At 40.5% G+C, this 24,304-nt stretch overlaps 1 protein-coding gene across 6 annotated transcripts in view; it reads right to left on the reverse strand.

Moving 5' to 3' along the window:
• Pcdh15 (protocadherin related 15) overlaps positions 1 to 24,304 on the reverse strand; it is an 827,095-nt gene that overhangs the window by 305,242 nt on the left and 497,549 nt on the right. For 4 of the 6 annotated variants that reach the window (XM_087598371.1, XM_087598373.1, XM_087598372.1 and 1 more), the window contains 3 exons: positions 20,082 to 20,216; positions 18,360 to 18,509; positions 1,147 to 1,340 (listed from right to left, as the gene is read on the reverse strand). In XM_087598371.1, the coding sequence (XP_087454497.1) occupies positions 1,147 to 1,340; positions 18,360 to 18,509; positions 20,082 to 20,216 (479 nt within the window). Of the gene's footprint in view, positions 1 to 1,146; positions 1,341 to 18,359; positions 18,510 to 20,081; positions 20,217 to 24,264; positions 24,286 to 24,304 lie in introns of all 6 variants that reach the window. The other 2 variants (NM_001271377.2, XM_087598375.1) reach the window with 1 other exon arrangement.

Raw genomic sequence — 24,304 nt, forward strand, 5'->3', positions numbered from 1 at the left:
TAGCGCCCTTTGAAGAATGCACTTTACTTGAGTAAAAACCTATCAATGACGTAGCCTGCTCAGGCAGAGTCGAGCAATCTGCACACAGGCAATGATCAGTCTGAGATATCTCTGTTATGTGGCATCGGGGGTAGAAGTAGTAACGCCAGTCTGAGGTTCCACCTCTGAATTCTCAGTGACGCGTGGTAGACTGTGGTCCCAAGGTATTAAAAGAGACATTTGGAATAAAGAATTGGTGAGCTTCAAGTCACGCGTTACTCTGGTCAGCACAATGAGGTCTGCTCCTCGCCTCCTCCAGTCCTGCCTTGACCATCAGCCAGCCATTCTCTCTGCGTCCCTGATACCCGCACAGTGCATCCTCTCGTTAATCTAACCGCCTTCTATGATGGGATCCCGCTTGTAATAACCCTTATTTTACTTGATAAAGGCCCCAGGCTGTACGTGTGTGACGCTGGGCGTGTTATAGTACTCTACTGCTGTAGTAATTGGGTTTCATCATTACCATTACTGTTCTTCTTTTATAATGTAGTGTATACGTATGTGAGCACAGTAAGAAAACACCACATATATACACACATATGTGTGTGTGTATATTCACGCACACATACACACACACATATATATATATACAGACACACATGTGTGTATATATACACGTATATACATATATAGATATAAACAATATTAGCACATCAACATCAGTAATCCCTTTGTGAGTGATGCTCTGGTTGCTCATGGGAAATCGTTAGCTTATTTCTCACAAAGAGGTGGCTAATGCCACAATCTATGGCTGATTTAAACCCCTCACATCATGGTAACTATAGTATATTGACACATATAAATCAAGCCAGATCTATTAACAATGTGTTTAATATATATATATGTATATATATATAACTGATGAAATCCAATTATTATAGCAATAGAGCAGTACAACATTAAACACATTGTTAATATATGTATATATGTGTGTGTGTGTATATATATATACATATATATATAAAACTGAAGAATATTAGAGGCTTATTTTAAAATAAAAGCTTAGCCAAAAATAACAAAAGTTGACTTTTTACAGTAGCCCCTTAGTATTGATAGTGTATAAATACAGCAATTTTTCTCTAGAACTACAGGTCCTGGTCCAGTCACCTTCTCTCTGCGGGCGGGGCGTTGTCCGAAGCCTGTACCGTGAGCGCATACGTCTGTCCCACGACCAGCTCCACTCCTGGCGCGATGCTCACCAGCCCCGTGGTCCTGTTGATCACGAAGTCTCCCTTGCTGCCCACTAGTATTTCATAGGAGATCTCCCCGTTAGAGCCTTCATCAGCGTCCACTGCAGTCAGCTAGAATTGAAGAAGCACAACAGGAATCTCGTTAGGATTTCGCTGCTGTGCTGCTGGCTCCCCCGAACACAGAGACCCGATTTCGAGGCTGAGGCTACTACAAAGTGAGAACAGAATGCAAATGTGTCCACCACTGCTTCTGTGTTGTGGCATTGAGTCATGGTGGGCATCAATGTTGTCATTTTGTGACTGTGTTCAGAACAGTTTTTTTTTTTTTAAATATTGAAGCCTGTCTTTAGTCTAATAAAATGGTGGTGGGTGGGGAAAGTTTAACATACAATCTAATATTCCTCTATGGGGTCAGTATTCTGTCTTACCTCCCTTTCTTTATACATAAACACATACCACTGTTGTCTGAGACGGCATCAAAATGAAAAGTCAAAGTTTGTGTTATTTCCTCTGTGCTTCTGTTATCTCGTTTTCTCATCTGCAGTATTCTCCTGCCTCATAACCTCCCCCACTCCACAGGCATATGATGGGCAGATAAAGCCCATGTTCCCAAAACCATTTTCTTTTAAGAGAGTCGTTTTCAGAGCCACAGAGATGACAGCAGATAAATGCCTGTAGACACGATACGCACACATCCAAAATCACTTGCAGGCAACTGTTGCTGACTGCCTGTGAGAGGAGAATGGCCATTATTAATTTCCCTACAGTGGTATTAAAGTGATAGTGGTTCCACTTTTTTGTTTTGTTTTTTAAGATTTATTAATCATATATAAGTACACTGTGGCTGTCTTCAGACCCACCAGAAGAGGGCAACGGATAGCATTACAGATGGTTGTGAGCCACCATGTGGTTGCTGGGAATTGAACTCAGGACCTCTGGAAGAGCAGTCAGTGCTCTTACCCACTAAGCCATCTCTCCAGCCCTGTTTTTTTTTTCTACTTCTTGATAGATATACATTTACATAGAAGGGAAAGAGTGATCCTAGAAGGAGACCTTACTAACAACACTTCATAATCCTGTTTGGATGGAGGGAATAAGAGTACGGGCTCACTTTACCCAGAAAGGAAAGCAAAATTTGTCATTAGGGTTTGGAGAGCACACAGCTTTACCCAGCTAGCCCATGTGTCCCTTCTGTAGCCCCTTTCCTTGTGTTTTGCCAATATCTATTGCTCTGAAGTACCAGATCTTCAGAGTCCTTTGGGGGATTGGGCGATATCATTTGAGAAAATGCGAATGTGGCAGATTGAACTTGAAACTTCAATGCAGGGCTCAGAGGCAACATCAACAAATGGCTCATGTTTAATATCGCCAGGAAATGCCAATCAATTCTTCATATACCCATCCATTACTGAGGAGACATGTGGCACATGTTCTAATTCTGATTCCATTTTATAACTGTGGAGTGTGTGTGTGTGTGTGTGTGTGTGTGCGCGCGTGTGTGCGTGTGTAATATATATATAGGTTAAAGAACAACTTTTAGGAGTTGCTTTTCTATTTCTTTTATAACTGTACGTGTGTGTAGTGTGTGTGTGTGTGTGTGTAGTATGTATAGGTTAGAGGGAAACTTTTAGGAGTTGGTATTTTATTTCTTTTATAACTGTGTGTTTAGTTTCATTTGTGTTGTGTGTGTTTGAATGTGTATAGTGTGTGTGTGTGCAGTGTGTGTGTACTGTATGTGTGTGTAGTGTATGTGTATGTAGTGTATGTGTGTATGTGTGTGTGTGTGTGTGTGTGTGTGTGTTTGTGTGTAAGTTAGAGGACAATTTTCAGGGACTGGTTTTCTCTTTCTTTCACAAGAGTTCTAGGATGAAATTCAGGCTGTCAGGCTTGACAGAAAGTACTTTTTCTTGATCCATCCATCTTGCCATCCCTCTAATTACATTTTTAATTATTCTCTGCACTTGGAGTGGTGTCGGGCACAGAAATGGCAGCAACAAAAATAGAGAAGACAAAAGGAAATTGAGAGACTGGCATTAAGGGTACTACATCCCAAGGTTGGTATTTCAGGGAGGCAGATGTGGCTGCCACCGGGAAAGACATTTTTCTGAAATAATTTGGGGACTTATGCTGGCATGACAGACATAGACCTACAGGCGATGGAGAATGATGCTATTTTTAGAAACAGTGAAATGGATGATGTGTATTTGGGGGGAAATGGTCCTGTCATACAAATTCACGATCTTTAGTATGAAGATAGAAGTTGGGAACTGATGGGGACCGAAGAGGAGGTAGCAGCTTTGATTATAGTAAATCACTTACACAAAATGTCTTATGAAAACCTTAATTAAAACTCAGCTCATAGTGGATTCAGTATTAACATTTTTCTTGGGGATTAAATTGGCTAAAGAGATGTAATGATAAATGGCAGAGCATCCATTTCAGAAGAGGCGCTGGGGAGTGAGCTTTGGGGACACAGGTATTATGGATGGCTTTATTTAACGTTTTTATAAATGAGTTTTGAAAGGAGTCAGTGATAGATGATAATTAAATTGAACTGGGCACCCATATGGGAGGCGCTATAAATACCAACCAGGACTACAGAAACACAAGTGGTAAGAATATACCCAAGTCTACATTCAGCCTAGCAGAGAAGCTAAGCTATTCAGTGAACACTGCAGCTAACACATCGGAAACTCTCAGTGAAAAGTTTAAGACCTGAATGAAAGTAAGGAGTATTGTAAAAGTTAGAATACTTTATCTAAATTGCCAAATATGACGGACTGGATGTTATACATATATATCGTACCTTACAATTTACATAATTGTTATAATTACATTTCATTTACATCTAAAAGAGCCCTTTTAATTGGACAAAACGGGGAAATGTGATGGGTTGGCCTAATTCTAATGCTAATTTCAGTCCCTCCAAACTGCCCTGAAGATGAGGGACCCTGCCTCCAGTTAATTCTGATTGGTAAATAAAGATGCCAGCAACCAATAGCTGGGGAGAAGAGAGGTAGGCGGGGTTTAGTCAGGGCTTCAGACTACAAGGATCAAGAAAGGAAGGAGCCACCATGAAAGAGGAAAAACCATACAAGAGGGAGAAGGAGAACCACAATGAGATAGCTGAGCCATAAAATACGTGGCCATGTGGGCTGGCCAATTAGATTTAAGAGCAGCCCAGAAGGAGAAAATAGAAAATAGTGAGTAGTAACTCGGGGTATCAGTAGGATGGTAAGTTCTAACTGCACGGAGGGTAGACAGGCCCCTGCAGGGCTACTGTGCTGCCCAAGGCATATTTAAAAATAAAAGACTGGGTGCGTTTATCATCTGGGAACATAAATGAGTTAAGGTGGGAAGGGGATGCCAGGGGAGTTCTTTAAGATACATTTTTACAACAATGAGCATACGTTTAAAAGACTTAAATGCTTTTAAACAATCTTGATCTTCTCAGTCTCTTAGGCTTGAGTCAGAAGAGAAATAATTAACAGTCAACATCGATTTTGCATGTCAGCTAATAATTCTGAAGAGATTATCAGCAGTCCAGGATTAAATCGGGCCGATACCGCCTCGCCGAGTTCCCAGTCAACACCGACATTTTTCTCCACGACACTGAAAACTCAACACTTTTCTTTTAAATGCTCAGTGGAGGTTGGCTGTAGATGGCCCATCCTCAGTCTGCCTGGTGGGGTTGGCTAGAACTATAGACGACACCTTGACAGCTAAACTGCTCAATGCCACTACACTTAGTGACGGGTGTCCGAAGTCCTCCTGAGGGTGAGGGCGTAGAGACGCATTTCTATTATGAGATGGGTAGGACTACCTCACAAACTGAAAGGAGATGGGGAAAGGGCCTGACTCCAGGAAGAAGGTAGTGTGATATCTATGATGAAATGAGAATTGAATGTCTTTTTAATGGGTTAACGGCTTTAACTTAGCACTTTAGTAGCTAAATGATGGACACTGAACGATTTATTCCGTTTCTATACTGCATTACAGATCTTATCATGAGGTTTAACTGTACTTTCCCATAATTCCATCCTGGTCTTCTTAAAATGTATGGATTCCAGAGGTTGGCAGCCTGATTTGACCAGTGATACTATTACACCTTTCTGGGTATCCTGGGTTGGCTTCAGTGAGAGACCCTGTTTTTGTTTTTGTTGTTGTTGTTGTTATTTTATCACTTCCCAATCCATGTGTTTGTGTGCGTGTATGCATGCATGTGTGCGTGCGTGATGTTAGCACTCAGCTGCTATAAATCACTGAAGTGAGTGAGGGTGAGCCTTGGAGTCATGGACACTTCTGCTGGCCCTGTCTTCCCTGAGCTGAGATACAGTTTCACCCAGGTGTAGCAGGTCCAGGAAATAAAGAGAAGAATCATTGATACTGATAGCCTCATATACATACAGTTAGGCCTAAGGCTGAATTTGATCCTGGAATTTCTTAATAACACCAGTCAACTCTACCTTAAACAAAAAGCTAATTGAATCTGAGGGTATGCCACTTTCTGAATAATGATCCTACCTGTTATATGAAAAGTATTTTATAGGGGGCTATGAGGCACGTTAGCGTGAGGAATGATTTAGAAATATGGAACTCCTCTTGGTTGGTGCTGGGTACCCCCCTCTCTTCTAATAATGCATTTGACATTCTTGCTCCCTCACCATCAGGAAGGATGCATTCATTCCCCATCTCCAAACAAAGCCCCAAACAACTTCAGGTCCCTGCCTTGATTGTACTCTCCTTTTTTTTCTCCTTCTTTATTAACTTGAGTGTTTCTTACTTACATTTCGATTATTATTCCCCTTCCCGGTTTCCAGGCCAACATCCCCCTAACCCCTCCCCCTCCCCTTCTGTATGGGTGTTCCCCTCCCCATCCTCCCACCATTACCACTCTCCCCCCCAACAATCACGTTCACTGGGGGTTCAGTCTTGGTAGGACCAAGGGCTTCCCCTTCCACTGGTGCTCTTACTAGGCTATTCATTGCTACCTATGAGGTTGGAGCCCAGGGTCAGTCCATGTATAGTCTTTGGGTAGTGGCTTAGTCCCTGGAAGCTCTGGTTGGTTGGCATTGTTGTTCATATGGGGTCTCAAGCCCCTTCAAGCTCTTCCAGTCCTTTCTCTGATTCCTTCAACGGGGGTCCTATTCTCAGTTCAGTGGTTTGCTGCTGGCATTCGCCTCTGTATTTGCTGTATTCTGGCTGTGTCTCTCAGGAGAGATCTACATCCAGTTCCTGTCAGCCTGCACTTCTTTGCTTCATCCATCTTATCTAGTTTGGTGGCTATATATGTATGGGCCACATGTGGGGCAGGCTCTGAATGGGTGTTCCTTCTGCCTCTGTTCTAAACTTTGCCTCCCTAGTCCCTCCCAAGGGTATTCTTGTTCCCCTTTTAAAGAAGGAGTGAAGCATTCACATTTTGGTCATCCTTCTTGAGTTTCATGTGTTCTGTGCATCTAGGGTAATTCGAGCATTTGGGCTAATATCCACTTATCAATGAGTGCATACCATGTGTGTTTTTCTGTGATTGGGTTACCTCACTCAGGATGATATTTTCCAGTTCCATCCATTTGCCTATGAATTTCATAAAGTCATTGTTTTTGATACTGAGTAATATTCCATTGTGTAGATGTACCACATTTTCTGTATCCATTCCTCTGTTGAAGGGCATCGGGATTCTTTCCAACTTCTGGCTATTATAAATAAGGCTGCTATGAACATAGTGGAGCACGTGTCTTTGTTATATGTTGGGGCAACAAAGAATTCACAGCTGAGGAATGCCAAATGGCTGAGAAACACCTAAAGAAATGTTCAACATCTTTAGTCATAAGGGAAATGCAAATCAAAACAACCCTGAGATTTCACCTCACACCACTGAGAATGGCTAAGATCAAAAACTCAGGTGACAGCAAATGCTGGCGAGGATGTGGAGAAAGAGGAACACTCCTCCATTGTTGGTGGGATTGCAGACTGATACAACCATTCTGGAAATTAGTCTGCAGGTTCCTCAGAAAATTGGACATTGAACTACCTGAGGACCCAGCTATACCTCTGTCTTGGGCATATACTCAAAAGATGCCCCAATATATAACAAAGATTGTACTCTCCTTATACTCTGACAGGAGACCAGAAAAGCAAATCTGGCCTGAACTAGTTTGGGGTACAGGAGAAAAAAATACAAAATGTGTCCTCCACCAAACCGTATCTTGTCCCTGTGCATAATTTGATTTCCATACAATCAAAATTACATGCATCATGAGAACAAGGGCAATAGATAAATAGCTTAATATGGTGATCAAGACAGAGAATCATGCAGACTCTGCCCCTGGTGTCGGGTTTCCTGAATCCCTGAAGAGGAGACCTCAAGCAATAGTCATGGACTGGAGCATCTTCACCATGTTGCTATTTTTCTCCCTTGAACCATATGCTTGTCTCTCTATTGTTTGATTTTAGATAGTTTCCTTTCTACCTTTTCAAATATATGTGGGCTTTTGTTTCCATTCCTTGAACAAGAAGCCACAAACTTAGAAACATCCAATTGTGACTCAACACTTTGTAAAACTTATGTTCTTGGCTTGTGCCCCAGTCTTTGGGGGAGAATGACTGTGTCCTTATATGTTGGTGTGTGGTGAATGTGATCACAGTGTTATCTGACCATCTATGGTTAAGTGTACTCAGGATAATGGGCAGAGACCTTAATATGAAGATAGTAGCATTGTTATTACAGAGAAATTATAAAATGCTTAGGGTGCGACGAAAAACGAATGTGCTAATTTTTATATTTTAAAATTACACTTATCTGAATTTTATGGTGCTTTCTTTTTTTTACAATGTCTGCAGGTATTCTCTTTGTTATCCAAGTTGACTATTTGAGCCAGGTGTACAGAAAATAATAGAGCCATTTGGTTGAATTTTGGTGGTACTTCGAACAATATCTGTCTACTCATGCTTAGTTATGGCTCGTTCTATGATGAAAGAGAAATTTACAAAACATAGTGTAGATGGATCGCATCCTTAAACATATAAACTTGAGTTCCATAAATTCTGAAAAAATACTTCATGATTACATAGGAAGAGGGTTAGGAAAGTATGTCACACAAGGCCACATTGATGGTGATGACATCAGAATTAGATTCTAGGAGTTGGGGATTTAGCTCAGTGGTAGAGCGCTTGCCTAGCAACCGCAAGGCCCTGGGTTCGGTCCCCAGCTCCGAAAAAAAAGAAAAAAAAAAAAGAATTAAATTCTAATCTTGATTGAGAGAGAGTCATCCTATGGAAGAAGCATTCATTTCAGAACGAGTGATGAATCCCGCAAAGCTACAAGACAACGCCATGGGAGCTAGAGGAAATCTGAAATTTGAAAGTTCACGAAATGATGCAGGGTCCTGCGCTTGAGGATTTTACAGTCGGATGAGAAAAAAATATATCGCAAAAAAGAAACAAATAAATCCATGTTGACATTCTTTTTTATAACTAAATTTTAGAAGAGACACGATAAACAGCTAACAGGTGATGATAGTGTTGATACAAAGTCGCTTAGGGATGGATTATTCTCTGGACAGTATCTGAAAGATGAGAGCATGGCAAGAGGAAATGAAGGAAGGACAAGCGTAAAGCACCATCGCGCTCCGTGAGTGGACTGCAAATGACATGCGCAATACACAGAAGCGCTGCGTAGGCGAAGGTGATTCTGGGAGATTATAATGGAACTATGGAGAGCAGTGATGATGGAGCCGCGGTACTTGTCACGCAGAGCATTATTGTAGTTGAGCAACATGGGTGTGAATACCCACACTGCCAGGTTGATATCCATTGCTTCTACATATTCCACGTTGCCACCCTTACCGTAGAGTGCTCCCCTTCTGCAGCACGTGCTTGCTGGCACAGGCTCGCACGTGTGTATCTCATGCTTGCTTTGCCCTACGTTGCATGCCCATGCATGTTATTATGTTTGCACGACGACAAGCATCGAATGGAGCGTTTCTAGAGACTTATCTTTGTCGAGAAGCAACGCGTGGCAGCACTGCACACTTTCAGGGAGGCCGGCACGGAATTGAAAATTCCAGCGCACAATGAAACTACAGAGGGTACTGCCAGTTTGCTGATGAAGCATTCCCTAGACTGCAGTAAGTCTTCGAAAACTCTCTGCCAGAGCTCAAAGGAGGCAGGGGTTGATTCATGTGGCATGCACAATGCACTGAGGACTCTCAGCTGACACCCGCAATACACAGAAGCCTCATGTGACAAGCGCAACCCTCAGAGGAGCCTCCAACCTGTTTCCTCCCATGTGTGGTTGTTTTTGCTGTTTAAGGCTGGGGATACTAACATGCTTTTTTGCTAGAAAGTACGCTTGCAAGAGGCAAACGATAGAAGGGAACTGTTTTAGTACTTCTTTTTACATTTTCTATTTAGTGTATGTATATGTGAATGTGAGCGTGAGTATGAGTGTGAGTGTGTGCTTGCGTGTTTGTGTCCGTGTGTGTGTGTGTGTGTGTGTGTATGGGTGTGTGTGTACTGCATGCATGCATGCATGATGCCTTGAAGGCCGGAAGAGACCATCAGATACCCTAGAATTGGCCTCATAAGCTGCCATGTAGGTGCTAGGGACTGGATCTGTGTCTCCTGTAAGAACAATTAAGTGCACTTCGGTGTTGAGGCATCTGTCTAGTCCCCATAAGGACTTACTTCCGATGACAAAAATTATGGACAAAACCTCCTTGTACACTCAAAATATGAACCAAAACTTGGCACACCTGACTTAGGTAACAGTAGATGAGGAGATGAAAAGTTTGAACCAAATCATGAACAGTAAGAAAAAAAAACAACAAAAAAAAATGAACACTTATTTTCTGTCTACCTTTGTATTTTATATTATAGTTGTGTATATATATATATATATATATATATATATATATATATATATATATATATATATGTATATCTCCACTGCGGAGGCTTCTTCTGCTTTCCTTAGAATTTTAGATCCTCTCAGAATGTCATTTATTTGAATCTCCACAGGAGACAAATTTGAATCACACAAAAGAACACAAAGGACACGGGTGGACAAAGAGATTGGGCTGTGCTTCAGGCTGCTTCCAGCCAGGTCAGGCTGAGCCCTCAGGGTCTGTTTTGCATTTTAATAGAAGAGAATTGCTCTGTTTCCCCCCATTGTTCTCTGGTTTGGTCTGTTTGTGAGAAAACGGTTCCTCAGGGATAATATCATAGGTCACAGGACTGCCTTTATAGGAAAGAATTTGTGATGTAATTTTCTCAGACAGTGTGTTCTTTGTTTGTTATAATTAAACAGAGCAAGTTATTGTATGCCAACACTCTAGTCCTGTGTAATTTTGTTAGGTATATATTACTGCCTAATGTAGAGATCCCAGTCATAAAATTAATATACTGGATTGTGTTATCTCAAAACAGAATTTCCCCTCCTAATTCTATTTGCGGTGTACCCAACACATGAGAATATCCATTCTGACTGCGTCAGTGAAAAGTTTCTTTTCCTCACTGAAGCAAATATTCTGTATCTTTTCCCTCCTGAGTACATTCCATTTTCAAAATTCTATTCCTTCCTTTCCATCTGCCCTGATGGTTAGCTCCCACCTCAAATGAATCTTACAGGCAAGAGAAGCCTGCTGGTGACAGGTCTTCCGGCAGCGGTGGTTTGTCATTTCAGATGAACCTCTTTCTAAAGGATGAGTGAAAAGCCCACTTGACTGGAAGAGAAGCAGAACCAGAAACTTCATGTGAGAAAAAAAAGTCAAAGTCTATAAGTAAGAGCTGATAGCTAAACTGTGTAGAGGTCAAGAGTTACAGACGCTAAAGAGAAGCCAGGTCAAGCAGATGGGAATAAATTTATACATATACATATATATATATATATATATATATATATATATATATATATATATATATATATATATATATATCCCGAAGGGTCAAAATTAAAATTCTAGCGTGACTAAAACATTCGATTTAAACATATAAAAATGAAGAAATAGTAAGTCAGAAATTTTTGAGGAAAATGAATCTGTGCCATATGTTAGTGTTAGAATGGCACAGAAATCTACTCAGAAGTTTTGGGACTGTAGTGGAGACCTTCATAATTGGCAGGAGCAGACCAGCTCAGCTCAGCCTAGCCCACCCCAGCCCAGCATAGCCCAGCCCAGACCAGCCCAGACCAGCCTAGACCAGATCAGACCAGCCCAGCTCAGGTCAGCTCAGCTCAGCCCAGCTCAGCCCAGCTCAGTTCAGCCCCAGGGACATCTAGAAGGAATTTAGGGTTGAAGAGCAGAGTGAAAGGGGGGAAACCTGCATATTTATTAACAGGAGGCATAAAGGTTGGGGCTTCTTGACCAGGTGTCCGGGTTGGGTTGGCGATGGTGGTGGGGCAGAGATGGAAAAACTCCAGATTTCCAGGATGGAGTGTCTCTCTGATCTAGGATTATTGCTAAATCTTGGTTCACCAGGCCAGAGGGAGAGCCCAGGGCTCCACATAACAGAGTATCAGAGGAGTTTAAATGAATGAAGCTCAGAAACAAACAAACAAACAAAAACACCCCAAAGAAACAACAACAACAAGAACAAACCAACCCACCAAACCAAACAAAAAATAATGAATATTCAAATGTTTAAGTATTTCCAAAAGTATAAAAAAAGCACAGATGGATCCATAATTTGTATATTGTGGGGAAATGAAGAGAATGTTTTGAAAGCAAGAAGGATGACATTCTAATTTACAAAAAAGAAAAAAAATATGTTGTGTGACTGACTACTTTTTATAAACAATAAAGGCCAGACGAAAAGCATATTCACAGTTGGGGGAGGGGGATAAAAACCAACACTTCCCTTTAACTAACTACCCTGCAAGAGTGCCCTAAAAGTTAGATATAAGATCTTCTAACAATGCATATTCTTTCAATAAATATAGGGATATCAGTTAATGTAACTCAGTATGCGGTTTGTGATAAAATGAGAGTGAGCTCTTCCTCATGAACGAGCGGCGGGAAGCAGCGAGAAACAGCGAGAAGCAAGTTCACAGTTTGCACATATTTGGTGGCAGAAGGCTGATGCTTCCTGGAGGGAGAAACGGCCATCTCCACCTTTCCGATGAGGAGTTTTGTGCTGGGGTGTGCTCACGGGTGCAGACCCCTCTGGTGTGGCTTAGACATCCACAACCACGCCAAGCTGCTTCCTCAGTCACAGATAGCTAGTCCAACGGATTCTCTGCCTCTCTGCATAATAAAATGTAATACGTGCAAGATGGTGTGTCCCTAGCCCAACCAACCAGACAAAACCAGAATCACCTCAAGAATACTTTAACTGACTGAAGAGTTGTTGTGCTAAGTGTCTAACACCTATCTTCCTCTGCTCCTCACTGTAAAAAAGGATTCCTTTCTCCTCAGGGAGCTAACAAAGTCAGACTTGAGTAGATGCGCATCTCCGGGACAGAAACCTGAATGGGGAGATAACTGAAATAGATAATTGTCAACAGAGACATTCACCAGAAGAATGGGTGCTGGGCTTAGGAAACAAACATACTGAGGGGTTCTGCCAACACCTTTTAAAAACTACAACGGATAGGTCTTTTCAGTGAGAAAGGAATATTAGAATACCAAGCAAAAGCTGCCTGAGGTTGATAGAGTGTCTGCTGCAGGAAATTCCAGCTGTCTTCCGGCCGAAGTGCATTATGGGAGTAGCTCCTGTTTTGCTGGCTACTCTTATGCTCCAGACATCTCAGACTTAATTTTTCGGTGATAAAAGGGGTAAGTAATACCTTAGGTAACAAAGAGTGAACCCTGGAGGTCCTATTGCTATAAAATATGAGGTTTCCAGTGTCGGGTCATTTCTCGAAGTTATGTAAACTTGGCCCTGGCTCTGACACAACTAGGATTCTCAAAGGTGGAGTCTCTAGGCCCAGCCTCGTTTCTGTTGATCAGATACACTGAGTCTTTGAAGCTTAAAAGTACAACGGGCTATGATCAAACAATCAAAGATGATGGGTCCCTCATTAGAATATGGGTTTAACAATGTATAACTCTCAGTTATCCTGAGATAAATATGACCTATTATGTATTAGATCTATTGTGAGTTAGATGGTTAAGCATCAGTCACATGTGTCATTCATTTCTTAGGAACTGTCAAAGAAAAAAAAAGCAAGGAATGATATCATGAGAAGACATGCTATGGGGGTGTTTTTTAAGTGTGTGCTTCATTTTCACTGGAAATTTCAAAATTATGTATTAGAGTTTCACTGACTCCCAAAGTCAGAGTCTGAGATGGGAGACAGGGACCCCCTAAGTACTCCGATGCTATTTAATTCTCTTACACTCACCTTCTAGGTTTGTTATGTTAAGAAGTTGTCAAAGGGGGCTTTCATCCAGTCTCCCTCATAAACATCAATAGCTTGCTTATGCCGGGATCTCTTCCTATTTTTTGAGGAAACCTCAGATTTGCAAAGCCAAATCTAAACTTCTTTTCTATCCAGGATAGTTCCTCCCCGACCAATGGACAGAATAACCAACATGCATACTGCAGTCTGAACTTGTACCAGGTCCTGCACTCTGGCACATGAAGATTCAAAAGCTATAAACAGAATGACTTTTGTTCCAAAAGCAGGTACCCTGGGAAAGTGTAAACCTCTCACAAAAATGTTGTCACACAAGAACCAAGCATGCAAAAGCATAGGAAAGCCTTTTCACATTAACAGCATTGACAGAACATGGCATCATTTTTTTTTTTTGACATTGTAAAAAGAAAGCAAATGTTTCACGCTTCTACCATTTTGACCCTCTCTCCAAAGAGAACCGGTGTCCGGATGTGTCACACAGTTATGACACAAGTGCTCATAACAATGATCTCTCAAAAGCACCTATTTGCACCTGCCTGTCTGAGTGCTAAGTGTCCTGACAGAGTCACAAAGTTCTAATCAGCCAGGAAGATCTGTCTACCTGATCCGTAACGGGTGTCGCAGTGATGGAAGACTAAAAGACATGATTTCCAGTTTGCCATTTGATGGTAGCCTGATGAAATATGCAGTTCTATGATATTAGAGCGGTGCGGCATGAGTGAAGTTTGGGTCATACAGATCAGACAGAGAGCAGACAGATCACTACAGCTGTGTAGACATGTGGACTGATGGATACCTCCAGATAATTTTGTCAACGAGGTAAATGGATGGGGTCAGGTAATAGAACGAAGAACTATAGATATAGATTAGCTCACAGGGTGTTTGCCTAGCATGCCCAAAACTGTTTGCCTTCCAGAACAGCATAAAATCAACATGGTGGTCCCTGCCTGCCTAAATCCCAGCATTTGCTATATGGAGCCAGGAGGGTCCCGAATTCAATGGCACAGTCTGCTATTCGGTGGGTTAATGGCCAGCCTAGACTAAAGACCAAAAGAACTGTATCTGGGTTTAATGTTTATATTCCAGTCTAGATACAGAAGGCTAAAGAGCTACTTTGAGGTAATATCCCCCAAAGTTTGCCTCTCTGTTCATTTATCCGAGTTTCATTCCGTTCTGTTTACAGGAATCAAGAAGGCAAACACATATACCCATAGGGGTAGTTTCTAACTGAAAGCGTTGAGATGGTTCTGATTTCCCTCTTCATGTACAACCTATCTTCTTCCTGTATGGGAGCATAGCTACCGCCTAATAAAAAGACACCAAATGTACTTAATGGTGGACTTGGGTTCCCACAGCAGGCTGAAATATATGAACACTTGACAATGTAACAGAACTTGTTACAAAGACACATTTTTGGGAAGGTGCTCCCTGTCACCTTTTATTTGTAAGACTGTCACTCACTTGTTATCAGGTTATTAAGCAGCAAGCCGTCTGGCTGATCTTTCGCAGGTCAGGGGTGTCAATGACAAGAGGGGTACGGAAACGAGTCCGAAAGAACCCCACATGGCATTCGTAGACTGTCGTTCTGAATCTCTTTGCTTTGTTTTCAACTTTTTCTCTCCCTAGGAAGTCAATTTAATTTTTATCTCTAGTCTCTGGCTGTATGATTTACACAGTCCTTTCAGTGCATACCAGGAGCAACATTAGAAATGACAATTAGGAACCTTAAATTCCTGTCTTTTAAATAATTAAAAAAAAAAACAAACTTGAAGGCATGCAGACACAAACAAGTCTGTCTTGCTAATCTCCATGGTTCAGGGAAATACACACAATATAAATCTTTAAATGCAAAGCAAGATCTGTTTTAGAAACAGATACATAAGGGAAATTAACTTTTGTAGACCTCAAATGCCGGAAATAAGCTTTTGATCCCTGAGGGCAAACATTTTTGAGCTACGTTTCGCCATATAATTACCATCGTTTTCTTAGTTAAACTCTCCTTGTCCCTGCTGGCTGGTTTTCTATATAAACTTACTTTTATTTCTAATTACATCATTATAGAGATGAGAATCAGGTCTAATTAAATAAAAACATGAAAATAATTGTCATTCCCTTATCTGCTACCTTTGAAAGATGCCTCTTTAAAGGAAGATGTGCTACCCGGTCGGTCCGTGGATTGAATAGACATAAAGGGCACTTCCACATCCTCATCTTGCATCTCCATTCACAGACGCAGGTTTCCATCAGTCTTTTGTCTCAAATACATATATTCAACACCTACGCTGTTAATCAACTATCACATGCAGGTACTATGGATATGCAAATGGACTAATTACAGTCTCCTCTCAAAATAAATGAGCCAGAACTAATCCTTCAGTAGAAGTGCCACAGAAGTATCTGAAGAACAGGAAGCCTTTCTGTTATGATCTCTCAGAGGGGAGGACCTGCAGAAAGATTCTCACACCCTATTGCATTATTTCTTTTTTCATAAGAATCAAAAAACCCCTGCCCCCCACCCCTGCCAGATTGCAGAGAAGGAGGAATGTGTGGCTTCCCATTCATTCTGAGTAGTGTAAGTTAAGTAGTGCATTCATCAGACCATGCATTCCTTGCACAAGAAGTCTTCCTGGCACATGCTTCGAATACAGAGAAAGAGGTAATGAACTCTGAAGGTTTGGATCTGCAGGAAGGAAAGAGGAAGATGAAGAAGTGTCAGGTGTTTATAAGGGGTCTGACCACTAAATAGAAGGTAAGATATACAGAAAGTGTGGATCTAGGCGTGTATGCGTGTATACATGGCCATTATATGTGTGGTGTGTGTACATGTGTATGCATGTGTGTGTGATCTTGCACAGATGTGTGTACATGCACAGTTGTATGTATATGTACATATAAGGACAGGCATGTACATGTATGCATGTACAAATGTGTACAGGTGTGTACATGAACATTTGCTGGTATGTATGCATATATGTGCATACATGCACAGGTGTGTATATGTGTGAGTGAACATACACAGATGTGTGTGTTTATGTAATCTTGGATATGTGTGTGTGTGTTTGTGTGTGCGTGCACATATGCGCACACACACAGGTGTTTGAGTGTGAACATTCACAGGTGTGTAGATATATGTGTACATGCATCAGTATACAAATATTCATGCACAGGTATATGTGTTTATGCATAGGTGTATGAGTGAACGTGTCATGAGTGAACACATGCATGCACTTTTCCTTGAAATTCATGTGAATGTACGTATGTATGTGCCTGTGTGCATGTGTGAGACATCTGATATCCTCTCAGAAATATTATCTCATCGTATTACACTGTTGGCAACAGAGTGCTCTGCTTCTGAGACGCACGCATGGGAGAGACTTGATTCTTAGGATGCAAACTACTGACCTCTGAACTAAAGGCTGCTGGCTTAGAAGGAAAACACCAAAGGGCGTAGAGAAGATAACAAAACTCGGAAGCCATGCATTGAAAGGAAGAGATCAGGAGGAAGAGATAACTCAAGGAAATGAAAACGGGAAACTGGGGTGGGTGGAGGCCAGAGATGGAGTGAGATGTAGGCCAAGGACAGCACCATGGAGGAGACATTTGGCTAGCTTTCCAAACATGCTGACCTGTGTATTTCATGTCAAACTACATGCCAACATTTAACACCTACTTATTTTGCCATTATTCGGTATACACGAATAAGGTACAGTAGCCTGTGGCCAGATGCTGTAATGAGTACACAGGACCATGAGCTCCCGGGCCACAAAGCGACTTAATCTGATCAGGTCTAACCCTCAGGGTTGGAGAAGGTCTAGGTCAGTGGTCTCTTCATGGCTGCAGGTCAGAACTCGATGAACTGACTGTGTAATGCTAATTACCAGTGTTTCACCCCTTGAGATGCACATCCAGAGACTCTGAAGTGAAACGAGCTCCCCGGAAATAATGTTGAACAGATGCCTTGGAAAATACTAGAATCCACCGTACTTCAGATTCTTAAAAAAAAAAAAATTCTGATATATTGGTATTAGTAACTCCTTATCATTTCAATCTTAAATAGTCAGAATACTAAAGAAGTTTGCAGTGGCTTGTGATTATTTCAATGTGGACATAGAAAATGCAAAAAGTAAAACAAATCAAGAACAAAATTTGGTCAGATTTGCAAGGTTTCAAAAGGAACCATTTACTGTCTAGCCTAAAATTTCTCTGATGTAATGATTTTATTGAGGTATGTAATATCTAATAGGTAAATCTACCAGTTTATTAATGTAGTCTTTGGTGTATGTCAACGAAGGACACTTATCCCATTTCCACAGTAGGGAGAGGTAAGTCGAATATTTAAAGCATGTGCTGAAACACTAATTAGTCGTTTTTAGTATTCTAAACTTAAATAGAAACATACCAAGTGTCCACAGGTCAAACAGTTGTTTCTATGCACTAGCTACTTCAAACTCCCTATATATAGTATATGTCCACTGTTAGTGTGAGTGCATGTGCGCATGTGTGCCTGCAGGAGCATTTCTTGAAGTGGTTCAGCCCTTCCACTGTGGTTTTGGGGCATCAAACAAGGGGCATGTGGCTGTGCGCTAAGCGCACTTACCCACTGAGCGATCCTACCAGCCCAAGATATTTATTTGCATCTGAAACACCAACATTTGGAAGTGGCTAAAGTCATGGCATCTGTGTGTCTGAAGTCCCATTTTTATTTCCTAGGGAGAACGGAACGGGATGCCCTGGAGGTGCCCGCTACGAGCGCGTCTCCCATCCACTGGTGTTACCTGGATGACACTGTCCCCGGGACTCATGTCCGTGTAAACATAGACATTGTAGGAGATCTCAGGGAAGGTGGGCGTGTTGTCATTGGCATCCATCACTCGGATATTGACCACCACTGGCTCGCTCTCCTGCACGCCATCGAACGCTGTTATCTGTGTAGAAGCAGAACGCCATGGAGATGTCGCATGAGTACAAGAGCAAAGGAGCTACTCTGAGAAGCTAATACATTTTTATGTGACTTAAAAGCGCAGCAAGCTACGTCGTCGGTAATGAATTACGAGTATCTGAAATATTTTAATGTGCTAAGGAAGCAATTACTGAGGACCCCACATGTAGTTACAATACCTTGTAAATAACGAGATAGAAGAAGGTTTTAGAAGCTCATGGTGGACCAGTGACACTGCTGTCACTTAGACGTTAGCTACATTCTGGTTCTTGCTTGTTGCTGTGTTTGAGACAGGACTCTTCTAGTTCTAGCAGACCTCAAACTCTGTATAGATGGCGACTCTGAATTTGATCTTCTCAAACTCCTACCTCCACCTTGAAAGGGCTGATATTAGAGGCATGCGCCACCACATTTGATTTGTGCAGACATGGGGTTTGAACCTAGGACCTCAGGCATGCTGGCGAAGTACTTCATCCACTGGGCTACACCGTCAGTCTCACTTACTCTCCAATTTCTAGTGCATAACTGAAGATTTTTTTCTTCATGGTCATAGAATCCGCATAGAAGACACTTTCCCCAAATGGATGTTCTTAGATTGGTTAAGAAACTGAAGGCCCTAGATGTGCAATGTAAGATTTATTCTATTGAGGTGTAAAATAGTGACATGAAAGATTTATCAACATCCATTGATAATTAAGAAGCACTTAAGAGGCTCAGTGCTGTAGCCCGCTGTACGCCATCTTGCCTGAGTGACTTCTACAGTCTATTACATAGCTACATTGTAATTGTCACATGAGGCATATTATAGAAGCCATGCTCTCCTGCTCTGTGGGCTCTTTGAGAATAAACTCCCCAGGAAGCCCTGTAACTTGTATCATTTACTTTCTGTTTTCCTTCACTTGGGGATTGAGATATGACCGTACTTGGTTCTATCTCTATGATGCGAAGGACTATGTATAAGTATTTGGCACATTCATATTCATATTTTCCCATGATATATAGCCACAAACCACAACTCTTGTGATATTTGTTCCTCCTTCAATAAGTCAACGCCAAGGTCTTTGTCTCAATATTACCAACACGCCGGTACAGACGCTCTCTGGGACTCCTGTGTGCACTGTGGGTTACCCAACAACACTCATGGTTTCCACCAGTGTATGTTAGCGGTACTCTGTGCACACCACCACCCTCTCTTGGGGGAGGATCATTGCTAGTTGAGAACCACCTCCCTCAGACAGCATCAAGATTGAAAATTCATCCATACCTCGAAAGTTAAAAACAATTCTTTATTCCACGGGCTTCACTTTCTATCATTCACTCCTATAAGGGTAAAGATTGGAGAAAATACTTTTCTCCAGTAGGTAAATATTAGTATCATTTATAAATATAAATTAATATAAAATTTATAAACAGTGAAAAAGAATAATGAATATATTGATCTATTCTCTTCTTCCTGACATGGTACGTTTTAACTCTCCCATGATTGACCTTGTCAACTTTAATGTGAGATTCAGCTGTGTTGTATGTCAGCAATATACACGTATATTAAATATTTTACCAGAAAGGTATAGGTTTGCTGTTCCTCCCTGTCCACAGGTTGAAGCAGGGTGAGGTAGCGGGTGATACCGGTGGGTGTCACGGTGAAGACCGAGGTGTAATCATTCAGGAAAAGGTGGAGCTCCGGGTCCTTTGTCTTTGAAAGAAAAATACATCATTTAAAAATGATTAGCACACCATGGGTTTTTAGTTGCTTGCCTGAAACTTAAGTTCTGAAATGTGTTATAAATGCTCGTGTCACTATATACGAAGCATCCTTAAAGAAAGAGATATTCAAGTTGCATTAAAAGACAAGCAACCAAAGCCATGCACGCTAGCACAATTAGGCTGTAAATGGAGAGATCAGGAAGAAAGACTAGGAAACAAGCTAATTGAATGTACTCCTTCCGGTCATTTACTATCAAATTCCCTCTGCTTTATTGGATCCAAGATAAAAGAACTAAGAAGAAGAGAGGAAATTGGAGCCTAGAATCTCGGCTGTAAAACCTTACAGTCACTTCATTTGTAGTAATAAACTGAACATATGCACCGTACTGTATTTCTCTCACTTTTATTGTAAAACAGGAATAAAATTGGTGATGAATTATTCATTACCCATAAATATTAAGCCTGCCTTTTCTGGTCTCATTTTAATACTGTAAAGTTCTTCAAAGAAAAATACAGCATTCTAATTAAAACATTTCGGATGATTTGCTAGAATGAATATATATATATTCATACATACATATATATATTCATATATATATATATATGAATATATATATATACTTAACACTCGTTCCTGTCAAAGAGCCCAGGGAAAATAACACTTTAGGGGACAATGTTTTTTTAAAATAAAAATTCAGAACTAAGATAATTAACATAGCATTGAAAAACCATCACAGTTTTGCTCATACCCCCTCAATGGTAAGACATTATTCACCACTGTTTGGAGAAGGCACTGACATGAGATGAGGAACTTGGGTTGCTGCTTTGCACCGTGAACTGGAGACAGCTACAGAGAATCAAAGGGAACCTGGGGAGTCCATTGCTCTGCCCACTTAGAAAAATGGGCGATACAGGGGAGGAAGTATGTTTACAGAATGTCACTCCCTTTAAAATATTGTCAGAGTATGCTGTGAAATGTGTCTTGAGAACACTTTTCTATGTCCTTTATTAAATATTGATCACAGAGTGTGGGGCAGGGGATTGTCAAGTGTATTAACTTGGGTAAAAGTAAGACCTTGCATTTTAAGTTTTCTAGGTAGAAAGAGAAAATAACTGTTATCTGAACGTGGGCATACTTTGGCTAGCAATGCGCTTTCTTCAGTAGAAGATTTTCTGTATTTCTATCCTGTAGTGATTTTTCTGTATTTCTAGTATCTTTGAAATGAATGCTGTTCAATTTGATACTACACCCCTGTGTGTATTCAGGTTTGTCTGTGTTCACTTCTATGCCCATGTTTTGGAGCTCAAGTTGCCTTTCTTTTCTTTCTTTCCTTCCTTCCTTCCTTCCTTCCTTCCTTCCTTCCTTCCTTCCTTCCTTCCTTCCTTCCTTCCTTCCTCTTTAAAGACTTATTTATTTTATGTATAAGTGCAGTGTGTAGCTGTCTTCAGACACACCAGAAGAGGGCATCAGATCCCATTACAGATGGTTGTGAACCATCATGTGGTTGCTGGGAATTGAACTCAGGACCTCTGGAAGAGCAGTCAGTGCTCTAACCACTGAGCCACCTCTCCAACCCCCTCAGATTGGCTTTATATTTTCATTTCAGAATAATAAAGAGGGAATACTATGGAGATTGAATTTCTTTGTCAATTGATTTTTAAATAATCAAATCTATTAAACCATACAAGCCATGACCCGGTACTCTGATATCTCCAAAGGGGTCTTCTGTCTGACTACATTTTAGTACTTTGAGCCATGTTATTGGCATGCCTAGAATGTAGGTTCCATCGATTGAAGAACTATATTAATTTCAAAAAATGAAACAATTTATGAAAGATTGATCCACATTCTTGAGAATTCGTTTCTCAAACAGCACTATCAATTTTTGTGAAATCCAGTGATGAATTTAAAGGTGATCAAAAACAGTGAGCTTAGTTTCACAAGTGAGTGAACGTCTGCAAGTTTTCAGTTTATTTTTGAATTTTATGGAATTACAATACTTTAAAATGAACATTATTTCCTGTCCTCTAGGTGTGTTACCAAAATTGCCTCCCGACACGTTTTACTCATGACTGCAAGCTCCTATGGTGTGGGTATGTGGGCTTTGACATGATGTTTGTGTAACAGCTATGGACTTCTTCCTTTCGGTTCCTATCTCCCATCAGTCTCTTCTCTCTTTTTACCTACACTTTCCTTCAGGTCACTCTCTTCCATTAACTATAGGTTTGAGAGGTCCCACCATTAATACAGTCACATGCCAGCACAGTGGTAATATGGTAATTCCAGGAATATTAACTTGTCACCCTTGGCGTGTTTATGTGACTTTAGTAAAATATAATTTGTTCTAAAAGGTACCATTTTCTTTGGCTAATTGTATGAGGATGCAATGATTTTTCCTTGTCAGATGCTACTCATTTGAAGTAGTGCACACCTCTCTGTATGCAGCAACATGAGATTCTGATCATCTCCGTGTATTAGTGTCTTAAGTCTTCTACTAGAAACTGACCATAGATGAACACCGTATCTCCTAGCACTGCCTATTACCGCCTTACATGGGCCTATAATGTCACAGGGTACACTTCAACTCACACTGCCTGTCCCTCAGTTACTCTCTTAATGAAATAGAGTTTCCTTGACATTTATGTTTATTGACAGTAGGAATCTTTTAAAGCCCTATAAAAGGTGTGTAAATACTATTGCTTTAGAAACAAACGTTTTGGACAGATTTGGAAATACTAAGCCAATTGTCACTTATGCATTAACAGTTTAGGTTGATTTTAAGGTGAATGCTGAATTATAAAATAAGTTATGTTTTTAATGTCTTGAATAAAAATGTCATATGATTTCAGTAACAGATTTCAGTGTATGGATGTTGACAAAATAACATTAGTGCTGTAAGAATTTTATAGCTACACGCTTCATCTTTCTTGACCAGCAATACTTTAAATATGCCAAGAAATAATCTTTACTTTAGGTCAAATACCCCCTTTCTCATAAATTTCAGATCTTCCTTTGATAATCTGCATTATGATGTCAAAGTTTTGAGTTCATAAGTTTAATTACATTTTCCTATAGTTAAAGAGTCAAGTTCAGGGAATATTTATGTGAGTGTAATTCCTTGAACCACATTAAGAGTCTAGACTCCTGCTTCACAAAGTAAGATGTGAGGGCATATTTTCCACAGAGCCAGGAGATTTAATGCACAGACATATGATACCTAGACCTTCTTTTCCCACAAGGCTGGAAGAGTTCATATAGCAGTCATGACTCTAAAATGAACTTCAGTTTGTTAAATATAGAGAATTTATTAATGAGTAATATTTTCTTCTATCAAATGATATGCAATTTATTTTACCCCCAAACACCTTTGGAGTACACACCAAAACACAATTTATTAGTGCACTGCTTTGTAAACTGGTGTAGGGTAAAATAAACTCCAATTCACTCACAAAAACAGGAAAAGCAATCAATACAAAAGCAAAAGTATATATAAAAGTGGTAAATAAGTATTTGAACGTAAAGTAAAATATTAAATAAACCCTCATTGTATAGACCTTTGTTCACATGGTAGTTCATAAGATTAGAAAACAGACATCTAAAGGAATCAAAAGGTCATCATAGGCATGCAAGATGATATGCATGTTTGCATATGTGCACATAAAACGTATGTATATATGTGCATGTGCACATGTATGCATATTCATGTGCATATATGCACATCACAAAGAATGGCAGAAAATGATAAAAATCAAATCTAACTTGTCAGTTTTAATAAGTGAGCAGTAGAGTCCGAAAGCACCTAGATCGATACTATTGTATCTCAAATTTAGAAACTTTTAGCAAAGAAATGCCATGGCGAATTTCCAAAATCTGAGACGAAGAAATCAGTAATATTTAAGTGATATTTGACAGAGCATTTGCTGACTAGATTATCGCTTGTGTTAGTAAATGATAATAAAGGTTTATTGGGAAAGAGAAAGAACTAGAAATGGTCCACGGCAACCGGCAACCACAAAACCAACAACCTGGTACCTACAGGAACTCCACCAGGTGGCACCTGTATGCAAATTAAACAT

This window comes from Rattus norvegicus, chromosome 20, assembly GCF_021556685.1.
Source record: "Rattus norvegicus strain SHRSP/BbbUtx chromosome 20, alternate assembly SHRSP_T2T, whole genome shotgun sequence".
Lineage (NCBI taxonomy): Eukaryota > Metazoa > Chordata > Mammalia > Rodentia > Muridae > Rattus > Rattus norvegicus.